This window comes from Trachinotus anak, unplaced genomic scaffold, assembly GCF_046630095.1.
Source record: "Trachinotus anak isolate AG129_WGS33_773 ecotype Australia unplaced genomic scaffold, CSIRO_AGI_Tana_v1 ptg000025l, whole genome shotgun sequence".
Taxonomy (NCBI): domain Eukaryota; kingdom Metazoa; phylum Chordata; class Actinopteri; order Carangiformes; family Carangidae; genus Trachinotus; species Trachinotus anak.
The window spans coordinates 10,060,140-10,072,399 of NW_027273876.1; the positions used below are offsets into that span (position 1 = coordinate 10,060,140).

Consider the following 12,260-nt stretch of genomic DNA (forward strand, 5'->3'; position numbering starts at 1 on the left):
CATTCATGCCCAGGGGAGGAATACCAAATGACATTATTATTAGACATGGCTTACTGAGAATCCCTTGCTTAGAGCACATAGTAATAGACTGGTTATTGTATCAGTCACCAAGTAAAGTGGGTGAGACTCATTGATATCACAAGCATGATATAAAGTAGGAAGCGAGGCAAGAGGTTGCATTTCTTAAATGTGAAAACCAAATTGTTAGATTAAAATATAGTGGACTGCATATATGTGGGTTTGTTGTAGGAATCTACAGTACAAACATTTTCAATGTGAAGAATCTTTTTAATTTTCAGATTTTATGACCAACAATTTCCTCACTCACCCTAACATGCAACTCAGGCAGAGGAGAAAAAGCTGACGTTGTTCCACATGAAAGGAGAAATCGTGCGGGAATTCTGCGAAAAGCCGCATTTACAGAGAGTGAGATTCAAAAAGCTCTCTCTCTCTCTCTTTGCACCACGTCTCTGCTGTCTGATAGCACCCTCTTCAAAACAACTTTACATTTTCAGAGCTACTTCACAAGTGGCATCCCACCTTAATACTGTATTTGCCAAAGAAGCACTGATGCTGCACAAATCCCTCAGTACGCATGATTTGAATAGCAGAGATGTCATTTGATGTATATTAAGAGTGAAAATCCAGATAATGCATCCAAGTTTGCAAATTTTAAAAGAAAATAATAAAGCTCATCTTGATGCTCATGTACAATGTTTTTTTCATGATGTGCAGGTTAATGCTGCCAAAAAAAACAAACAAAAAAAACAAAAGGACAAAAGTGTTAAAAGAACATTTAAAAAAAACATTTATTTTTTCTGCATAAAAATTTTGATTACATACAAAAAAATATATATATATATATATACACAGACATTAGGAAACAGGAATTGCACGGTTTCAAAGCAGCGCTCACATCTTGCTGACAAACAGTGGTATAATTGGAAGTGGCCACAACGGGCAGCAGCCACACATCCAATTAATTCAGCTCCAATGTAAAATACTTCTGGGTGACGGGGGTCTAATTGCGGTTCATGATACATGTATGACCTCAGATCATGTTTACACAAAACGACAAAACAAAGTTGTCAGTTATTTTAATTCGGCCCATTGTGGATAACAGGAAAACCTTTATACCTCTTATCAGCGTTGAGATGCTGTTATGAGCTCAGCTGTCGAAGGCAAGCAACTTCAGTAAAACTAATAACATAGGTAGTTAGTGTCTTAAAATATGTTTGTTCCCATGCTCATACGGTATTTCAAGTAATGGAAATTGATTGGTTTTTCTCCTATCACCAACAAGCAGCAGAGTTTAATAGTACACTGGTAAATAAGCTACAGTTTAGCTTTAGTTTCCATGAGCCACTCAGTGAAGCACTTCTCCATAGCCTTCCTGCTCGCCCAGCTGCCATTGTTGACTGTGGGAATGATCTTGAGAGGTTGGACCCACTGGACGAAACGCTTTAACTCCAGAAAGCTGCTGTGTTCGCTGTATGGGATTCCTGACAAGAAAACAGAGGCGTTTACCATCATCACGTACCCAATCTTTAGAACTTTAAACAGATCTTCGCTTTAAAATTTGTCAAAAAGTTTCAAATGAAGATGACGCACATTTTGTTTTTTCCTCACCGGGCTATTTCAAGTGTTGTAATTATCTTAATTTACTATTTATTAATGAGACAAGTCCTGAAGGGAGAGAGGCTAGCGGTGGTTTGGAACTGAACCGATCTCAGGGACTTCAGAGCAATGATTTTCACCTTCGGCTTCTCTGCTGTGATATTTTTCTATTTAATTTATCTATTCTGAAACGTCAAGCTCAGTGAATACAGAGGACACTTAGTTCGAGGTAAAACGCTGTCACCAAGCCAGATGTCTAAAAGTATGAGGAAGCCAGTCAGACAAGCTACAGGGCAACGTCTCAGGAGGGACCAGATGCTCGACAGAGCGGCCCACAGGCTCAGACTGGCAGATTTTAGATGAAAAACATTAAGCCCGTCAAATGTCACATCTTTTTTGATTCGAGGTGATAATAAAGAAAACAGCTTGAAACTGCTGCAGAGCTGCCGCCTCTTGTTTGTCCTCCTTCATCCCTCCACAGGTTTTAATGTGCTCCACCACTGCTTTTAAGAGATCTAGCTGAAACTAAGCCCACTCAAGTATACAGTGAGTCCTCCCACATGCAGAGAACAATATTAGCAGCAGTAGTAGCATATGGCTGGGAAGGGCAAGGAGGAGGAGATAAACACAAGGCAGAGAGAGAGAGGGAGAAGGAGCACACAAATTGGCTTCCGCCTGAGTGACACACAAACTGCTGAGGAGGAAGAAATTATACGCGAGTGTGTGTCGCAAAAGCCTCTAGCTGGTGATTGTAGGTTAGGGGCCAGATGGCTGATGCTGTTGATGGATCTATTCAGAACATGAAACGGTACACAGGAAGAAAAACAAGCCAAATGTGCAGCGGCAAATCAAGTCATGACCCATTTCAGCACCGGGGTTCAATGCTAGACTACCCTCCTGTGGTGCTGTCCATGACTGAAGATACAAGACTCAGCATCAGTCTTAGTCATGCACCCTCTTGTCACCTGGCTGAGGTGAACCTGAAACCAAGACACGGTCTATTTTTAATCCTCTTACTCCTTCCCTGAACCTCCCTCTCCTCCTCCTCACCTTGCCGAAAGAGGGAGCTGTAGGCTTAACACGGTAATGTGGGGGTGAGGGGTGGGGGGACGTGTTTCTGGCAGGGAATATGCTGCTGTTATGATTAAGTCTTGGCAGTGTGTGGGGGGTTGACAATTAAAGGTCATTTACCACTGTAAGAGTCTGCTTTTGGTCAGTAAAGAATGGAAAGAGCATTAACATTTACTGCCTGAATGTATTTATTTTTAGGATTTACTATTGGAGCCCATCTTTTTAGGTCTCATAGCTGATTATTCATGGTTTTCTCTATTGATACTCTCATGTGTTTGTTATACTGTCTGACAAATGACTGGACACAAGGATGTGTCAGAGGGGTAATTAATGCGTACCATAAATGGAGACGTTGCCGCTGATCTCGGGCTGAATGTCTCCCACTGAGTCCACCTGCTGGCTGAAGGTCCAGCCGGTGGGTTTAAAGGCCACCAGCTGATCATACCGTTGGGAAAACCGTGCCAGGTGATCCTGCAGTTTCTGGAGACAAGGTGATAAGTGACGGTGACGAGGGGGATACATGGAAATGAGAATTTACATGTTCAAATTTATGAATGAATCGAGATGTGTCATCACAGAGCCACTGCTACCAAGAACAGCTGTCAAATCTATGTTTATACACACACAGCTCTCTTCCAAAATGTACACAGAGTTGCACAAACACATGTGTTTGTGCAGCCTTTGTGCTCATGAGATTTGAGTTTACTAGCAACACTTGGAAGCATCATCCTCAAATTCCTGACTAAACCCAAGTCCGGGTCTCACTGTGCCTTTGAGATTCACTAATCAAAAACACAGACCCGGATATAATATAGATATAGTTATTGATTTCAATCAAGCACTTGGCTGATAAAATAGAGGAAATGTCCACTTTACTATAAATTGGTGCAAACATCTTACTATGTTTTATACAGTTTCAATTTATTTCAATGTAATTTGTCCAATTGCATAAACATTCAGTGGAAACCCAAACTGCATGTCACACACACACACACACACACAAACACACACACACGTCAGCCTTTCTGTGCCTAGCAATGCGTGAATTATACAAAGCCTGAGACTTATCTGTGCTTATACAGATGGAAAATTGAAATGCTTTAGTTCTTTAGGGAGATGTGCTTGGGTCATCATAATTAGCATTTCCTAATTATTTTAACTCCTTTCCCAGATACTTGCATTTGAATAGACCCTAAGCAGAATAAAAGCTGTGTTTGCACATCAAAATAGACTGTCCAGAAATAATCACAAGAACAGTTTACACAAAAAAAAAAAAAAAAAGGTCTGCAGACCATTTGAGAAATAATTTTACTGTAAGAGGCAACTCTATTCCACCTCATCTCACTAGTTTACTATAAGATGAATGGTTAAAGTCATCGCTCAGTGTTTATCACTGGAGGACAAGGACTCATGCCTGAGGGGTACAAGTCTGATGTGATACATTAGCTAGCTGTTTTACTCCAATTGCTGATGTACTTCGTTTCCCAGACATGCTGCTGAAATAACATTTTTATACACCTGAGGGCTCGGGGTCCCACAGAAATGACTGCTCCTTTCAGAGCAGAGAAAACTGCTGCACCTACTTTGAAGGAGAGCTGCATCATGGGCAGCACGTGGACCTGGGCTGCCTTCCAGTCGGTGGTTATACGTTGTCTGACTTGCTCTGACTCCAGACAGCACATGGTGTTGTATTTGTCCCTAGAGAGGCACACTTTAGACCCCAGGACCTCTGCCAGTGCTACGAAAGAAGCAGAACAAGGTCAGTCAAAGAACCAGGAATGTGGGAAATTCAGCCTTTTCATTTTGAGACCCAGTATGTACTTGCAGTTAAGAAACCCTAAGTTAAGTTTAGCTGCTCTGAAGAACTTGACTGGAACAGATTGTGCAAACTCTACAGGGCTTCCCATTTATTCCTACAAAAAAAAAAAAAAAAAAAAAAAAAAAAAAAAAAAAAATGTTTTAATGCCTCCTTTCAAAACAATCTGAATATAATGTATTGCGTCCCCTGCCTTGTAAAGTGTGCGCTGTAAGTGTACAAATACTGTTGTGAAATAACAAGAGTACAAAGTGGATGAGTACAGTCATACAGACAATTGAATCAGCTCCTGTTTTTCCGTTCCAATGTCATGCAGAGCTTGTTGAAGCAAAGTTGATTACAGAATGAATGCACACTGTTCACTCTGTGAGGACAACATTAGTTTTTGAGCACTTCACTACACCAAAGAGGAACAGACCATTATTCATGTGTCACCACAGGACAGCTTGCCTCCACATGAGGACAACACATATTGAGAGGCTCTTTTCTCAAAACAAACTCATCCAAATTGTCCAAACTGTTCCCGTTTTCAATAAAAGACGTATCTGATGACCTTTCAATGGGAGGGAAGGTGAGGTAGTGATGTAAGGCTACAGAGGGAGAGGAAAAAAAAACATTTGCTTTGTGTCCGTCAGTTTGTGGTTGTGGAAATGCCAGTCTTTGTAACACATCAGTCATATCACTATTCCCAGAACCAAATGAATAAATTACCATGTCATTTCCAGAAATATAATTAGCCATCAAAAATATCACTTATCAATCTGACTGATGTTAAATTATGTGCAAGACACAGCAACCTCCATCCCAACTTTGTTTTCGGATTATTCTCAGCTGAAGTGGGTACCCATGGGAATAGGTTGGACGACTACTCTGATTACTTTGATTTTTAAACCAGCTAAATGATCGCAAGATCATTGTATTTGTGACATGTGCTGTCTGACTATTTACACAGAACTCAAAATGAGGCAACTGAGTTTCCCTGATTTTAAGGGCGGTAAGGAAAAAGAGACCAGCATAACACACTGCTGCTGCGCTTTATTAAGATGACTAATAATTTGTACCTCACCTAAAAATAAATAGCTTTAAAGTGCCTAATTTCTAAATACAGATATGTGCAAGGTTAGTGTTAAGAGTTTTATCAATATGGGTTTTAATTCTATGAGCACATGCAACCGCAATATAAGCCATTTTATAATGTTTTAAAGTTAAAGCTGAAAAAAAAAATCCTGATGATGGTTACATTTTTTGAGGATGCAAGGATTTCATTCCAAAGGAATAACATGCTTTCACTGATCACATCAGCTGAGTCAAAAGGGTTACTTTCTTTGGATGATATTCAGTCTAGACAAAACCCATTATTCTACAGTATGTAATAATCTGTGGTTATAAATCATGCCAAGTCTGAATGTTTTCTCTTCTAGTGGCAGTCAGGCACTTAAAAAGCTGAGTTAAAACAAATATTAAATATATGCATAAGCTCCAAACACTTACCCAGAAAGACCTTCTCTTTCCCCACAGAGTAGGATCCACAGACCACAAGTGTACGTGGGTTGAGTGTCACCAGTTCAAAGGCAGTGCTGGCTGCAAAGCTGATGACCTCTTGCTGTCTGGGGAAGGTGTACTGAGGGCTGCAGTAGCTATAGGGATAACAAAGATTAGACTGATGATCTGAGTATGCTCAAGGCTTCTGCATCACTTTTACTGAGTTTAGTAGATTAAAGACATGGAGTTGTGGTATGGTTTACCCAAACTGGGATTTAATCTGAACTAGGGACCGAGGAATCATCCTCAGGGAGCTGTTGTCGCTGTATTTATACATTAGCTCATACACACAGCTGAGAGAATTACAATACAACCACAGTTCTGCTTTTGGCACTAGTATGTTGTGTGAGATATATATATATATATATATATATATATATATATATATATAAAAAAAAATATATAAAACTTACGTGGTGTCCAGGTAGAGCGTCTGCACCCTGCAGCTGAGTAACTCAGGGTAGGTCTCCATGGAGGGATCAGCTCTGAAGTCTCCAGTGTGGAGGACTGTCTGTCCATCAGGCATGAAGAACAGCAGCATGGCAGCTCCTGGACAACTGAAACAACAGACAGATGTGATGTGAAGCTGGAGAAAAGGAACAGCAAGTGAGAGCACAGAGTATCTCTGAATAGGTAAACTGAAGAACAATCTTGGTATGGTAAACTCTTCATAGAAGTTTTGACTGTCAAATAATATGGCAGATATTGTAGTAATTTATTTGGGTTTTTAGAAAAGGGACTGGCCATCTCAACTGTTGGTATAATTAGAGATGAATTCAAACGTAATGGTACAAACTGACAGAAGAAACTGCCATACAGAGTTAGAGTTTCCCTAAAAAAAAAAAAAAAAAAAAAAAAAAAAAGTCCTTCAGCTGTAATCTAGATAGTTATCTTGGGGCCGCCGGAATTTGAAATTACTGTAAATTTAACTAATACCGCCACAGTATTTTCCTCTAAAATGCCAGTTTTAAAACTTTTGACAGTTTAATGCTCACAATGATGGCTGCAGTATCAACTCCACACGAACTGTGTGGCCACTACTAAGTCAATGATCACTATTCAGTGGCTGATGTCAACTGGATGACTTACTGGTTGGCGTCCAAGAGGATGACCTTGATTCCCTCCACATTGACCTGGGTGTTCATGGGGAGGATGTGCACATACTGCTCTGCCACCTTCAGTTTGTTTTTCACCAGGTTACCTGTAATCTGACAATGACAGACAGGTGTTCTCTGGGGTTTACTTAGTGATTTAGCTGCCACCACTAGCGAGAAAAACACAAATGCTACGCAGGATTTAGGTGAGTTTATAAAAACCTGGTCGAGCAAGTACAGTATAATTACTCTATACAGTGTACATTACAAACAAATAATTAACTAACCCCTCAAAAAGTACCAAACACATTTACCATGAAAAAGCCTCAACTGACAATATTTAAAGTTCCTTTCCAGACACATTTTAAACTATATAAAAATACTATGCTATGATTTATATTGTGTTTAATAGAGTCCCCATTTAAAAAGTAGAAACACTGGAAGCACATATACACTTAATTATTGAGACATTCTGGATCAGGTCTTGGGCCCAGCCTACCCTATGGTAAGAATGTTTTTTTTCTTGGTTTATGCTGTTTGTTAACTTGTATATATGTGTGTGTGTATATATATATATATATATATATATATATATATACACATACATATACACATACATATACACATATATATACACACACACACACATTTTTATATTTTATTTTCTATAGAGCTTTTATGTTTTTAAATATCCCAATAAGACAATGCACAATCCAAAAAATGTCAAATCTAAATATGAAAGAGGCAATATAAAGTCTGAATATTATATTTGTTTGGCTGAATACCTCAACCCATTCCGTTTATTGCTTCATTTACACCTTAATTGGTTGCAACATCTACACAGTGACAACAGAGTGGAGGAGGAGACCAACTGAGACTCAGTCAAACTGCATTTCCTGGATATGGAGTGTTTTTCTGCACAACTGACCCAAAGGTCTTCAAATTTCAATCAGCTCCAATATGGTCAGAGCCACTGGTGAATTAGTATTCATAGCTGCCAACTGCAAGGCAAATTTTCAATACTCTGAGTCTGTGCAGTGCACTGAGATAACGAATGGATGAAGCATTTACTTTATGAATTCCATGGGAAAAAGAGCAGACAGGAAGCTTTTTAATGAGGTGCAAATAAATAGGATTTTTGAAAGAAAAATGTTTGTACCAACCTCTAAGTAGTGAATATCCTCTATAGAATTGAAGGACTTACAGGCCTTTGAAGGAGACTGCTATTCATTCACGGCATAAAACTAAAAGTACAATCCATGATGGTTTCCTGCCCAAAAAAGGCTAAAAAGGCCAAAGTCTTGTGCAGATTAATTCATAAAATAGGCTATACAGTAAAGTAACTGACTCCTACTTTTAAATACAGTGGTGTAGCTTAACATATGGCTAATCCATGCACAACCAGTCAGCCACTTAGCCACCAAATAAATACATAGTATCAGTACCAAGTAGTGCAATTAAATAATATTAGAAGTCATTAATATTTGAGAAAGATAACTTACTCTGTTACAGTAGATGGGAAACGTGGAGTTCTTGGTCAACCCTCCGTAGTGGTCTGAGTGGAAATGTGTTAGGAAGTAGGCAGTGATGCCTTCGATCTCCCCGTACCGAAAGGCGTCTATGACAAACTTTGTACCTGAACAAAATTTTACAGATACTTTAGATTACAATAAAACTGCTTAACCCCCAGGTTCATGCAGCAGTACGATATATGGTCCCTCACTGACCTGGAATCTTCTTATAGAACGGACAACGTGGGAATTCGGCTTCTCCATCAGCATTCACTCTGTTCCTTCTTTGCCTCCATCCTCTGGTCCAACCTCTTTTTACTTCTCCCTGAGCACTGACGACATCACTGCTATCTGCAGTCTCTGTCCCCTGTGAATTATCCGTGGTTGTGTCAGCCTTACTTTTCCTCGTCCTGTCTCTCCTTTGCCTCCTTTGTCTCTTACCCGCGTTCTCACTAAGTGTAGGAATGGAAGTGGCGTTGAGTGCGGATGGTCCACTCTCTGCCTCTTTCTCCTTCTCCTTGAGGGGTTTGAGGCCAAAAAACACCCCAATGTCTGTCTGCTTCAGACAGGAAGCCTGACCGGCCTTGTTCTGGCCCCTCTGTGGCGGCATGGTTTGCGCTCTTTGGACAGTGGCGGTTTGAGATGAAGGCACTTGAGGATTTGTGTGAGACTGCTCCAAATGAATACTGTCATTCAAATTTTTGAAATGCGGGCTATCTGAGCTTAGAAGAGTTTCTCTCAGGCGCTCCAAAACAATACTCTGTGGAGACTGAGTGCTAGATGGACTGATGGCATTGGTAGATTTACCAAGAGCTTCTTTTTCACCTGTGTAATCAGCTTTGTTTTCACCAACTGCAGCAGCAGCCACATGATTAGTGGGTGCTGATGAGGTAACTCTCTCCAGCTGGGAGTTAGACAGGTCCTTTACTGACACATTATTGGTTTCCAAATTATCTATAAATTCAGTTAGGAGTTCATCTTCACTTGAGAAGCCGCCACTAAACAGTAGCATTGAGTCTTCGTCCTCATTTTCAAATGTATCATTATGAAAAAGGATTTTTCTACACTCATCATCATTAACTTCAGTCTCTGCAGGGAACTCAGAAAGAGGAGAGTAGGAGATGGCATTGTCATTTTCAGGAAGAGGCTCACTTTTGGGAAAATCTTCACAAGCTTGTCCTCCACTGTCTTCCTTTACAGGAGTGGATGAAACCTCTGTTTTACTTTCCTGGGAAGCACTGGTAGACTTGTGGCCTTTAATAGAGGATGACCAGCCTTTCTTTTTCTTAAAATCCTCTGGGCCAGGTGAGCGCAGAAACAGAAGTCCATTTGTAAGTTTAGACGGAGGTGTTCCAGTGATATTATTGCAAGGGGAGACAGACAGACTGACAGCGCTGTCCTGTGAACTTTCTAAAGCAGACCCATCCACCTCATTGTTTCTCAGTCCTGAGGGACAACTGAGGCTGGTCTCCCCACTGGTTTCGGCCTGCTGTGACAGACTGAGGAGGGCTATGTCACTGTTTGCTCGACTGTGGGCCAGGAGTGTGTGGTTGAATTTCTTGTAATGGTTTGGGATGGTGGAGGAACACTGTAGACCAACTGGACACTCTGCATGAACAGATTAAAAAAATTAGGTTCATTTGAGCAAGGTACAAACTCATAATCATTCAAAAGTACCTACATTCAAAATTTGAAAAGGCATTTTGGCAATGCAGGCTTTTTTTTAGTTTAGTTTATTACATCTATTTATAAGCAACCATGTATTAAAAAAAAAGTATTCTCATACCATCTGTCTCTGAAGAGGTAGAAAAACAGCCCTACTAGTGCTAATAATGCAATTAATACTAATACAAGTTTAAAATACAATAAATACTCAATTCAATCAGAGATCCCGACATTATTTTTAAATAAGCTGTCCCCTGACTCTACATATCAGAGCTTTCTAAAGAAAATAACACAGATTATCTTGTCAAGGTTTTCTTGAATTGGGTTTAAGACTTCAAAATTTGAACAAAAGCCTGTGTTACAAACTGGGGGCATGGACTTGTCAGAGAGGCTCTGATGCCATGTTCATGTCATGTGGGAATTACCATGATTACCAGTTGCTAATTTGTAAATAATGCTCTCCTTAACATCCAAGTTGTAATTCTGACTGGGAAAGTCTGATTTTTGTGAAAGCAGCTTTGTATCCAACTTGGAGGTTAATAATACAACCACAGTCTCTTGTTAAAGGCAATTAAAGCCAAGTTTAATGGATATAGTGCTATATTGTCAATGCAAATTATTTTTAATTCTCACATGACCAGTTCTGTAATACAGTATACAGTTATCAGATGACACCTCAAGAGGTTATGTCATAAGGATGGGAACCTATCCCATGTCTGCCATCTATCCCATATGGCACGAAGGCAGCATAATGAAGGATCTGTCTGTTATTGTTGTATCCCACTGCATTATGGTATGATGGGAAATGTAGGATCCCGTGTGTTTGAAGCTGTGACCATTTTTGGGACTCAGAATTAGGATATCTCGTGCTGTGCTTCATTGATTTTGGCCATTGTTTTTGTTTATTTTTGTCCTGTAAGTCTAGTAGTATTATAAGTACAGTATTAAATTGCTGAGGTATTCCTTTTAAGTAATTTATTTTTGTTATCACTAATGTATAGGGTAATAAAAAGTGTACGGTTTCTTCCGTTCCGTGCACCTGAATTCAGGATAACAGGCGTATGTAAAAAGAAGATCACAAATACATACATACAGACAATTTAATGAGGGGTTTCTCATGTGGTGATCATGTGTTATGCTAATCAGAAACTGTGAAAGAGCTTTTATGCATTTGTTTGGTATCAAGTGTATCAATCAACATTTAGATGAAGAGATGTCTGTACCTTTGCATCCCTCCCTCGGGGTGTCAAGACACTCAGCGACATGCCATCTTTGGGACTGTACCACCAAGATGGAGAAGGGCATCTGACACATTGGACAAAAGTCTCCAGAGACTGGTGCCTCTGCAGCATTGTCTGTTTGGGCTGTCTCATGAGTAGGAGGTAGCTTTGAGGGTAGATTATGAGTCTCTGAGCTCTGATCTCCGTCTACAGGAACAGCAATACTAAAACCTCCACTTTCAGCTGTGTTGACATTTTCGGTGCGTTCAGGTGCCTCGACTGAGTGAGCAGTGTCTCTCTTGGAGGTTTTTCTGACAGTACATCTTCTTCTTCTGGCAGTCTTAACTGCAGGCGGTGACTTCTGTCTCTTCTTTTTCTTCTCCAGAGGTTTATACTCCCAGATGTCATTTTCAGAGTCGTCCTTTTGTGACATTTGGAGGGAAAGAAAGCGTAACGTCGCTTGTGTTACCCGACGACCCCCTCACAACCCCAGATGTTACACAAGAGTTGCTGCATAACAACATCCCGCGGTTGACGGAAATAATAAACGTTACAGTAGATTAACGACTAATGGTGGATTCCTCGATGTTGTGAGGATAAATGGCGCTGCTGACATAGTTTTTCATAATTAATAATCACAGTATAGAGCTATTTTTCTTACAAACATTGTGTACACGCCGGTGATAGCATGCTAGCACCAGGTTAGCAGCACAAACGCTTACCG

The 12,260-nt window shown here is 40.1% G+C and overlaps 1 protein-coding gene across 1 annotated transcript; it reads right to left on the minus strand.

The window, feature by feature from the left end:
- Positions 1-229: 229 nt before the first annotated feature.
- dclre1a (DNA cross-link repair 1A (PSO2 homolog, S. cerevisiae)) lies at positions 230-12,259 on the minus strand. The gene is made up of 9 exons (XM_071462314.1): positions 11,540-12,259; positions 8,868-10,259; positions 8,643-8,776; positions 7,136-7,254; positions 6,460-6,603; positions 5,996-6,141; positions 4,272-4,426; positions 3,027-3,168; positions 230-1,502 (listed from the first exon to the last, which is right to left on the minus strand). The coding sequence occupies exons 1-9, from the start codon at positions 11,967-11,969 to the stop codon at positions 1,336-1,338; spliced, it is 2,829 nt and encodes a 942-aa protein (XP_071318415.1). The 5' UTR covers positions 11,970-12,259; the 3' UTR covers positions 230-1,335.
- Between the last annotated feature and the right edge of the window lies 1 nt (position 12,260).

Excerpts from the sequence above, each read along its gene's own strand:
- dclre1a (XM_071462314.1), bottom strand. The coding sequence starts at position 11,969 with ATGTCACAAAAGGACGACTCTGAAAATGACATCTGGGAGTATAAACCT. Across the intron at positions 6,604-7,135 it reads ATCCTCTTGGACGCCAACCA|TTGTCCAGGAGCTGCCATGC; the intron begins GTAAGTCATCCA and ends CTGTTGTTTCAG. Across the intron at positions 3,169-4,271 it reads TGATGCAGCTCTCCTTCAAA|AAACTGCAGGATCACCTGGC; the intron begins GTAGGTGCAGCA and ends CCTTGTCTCCAG.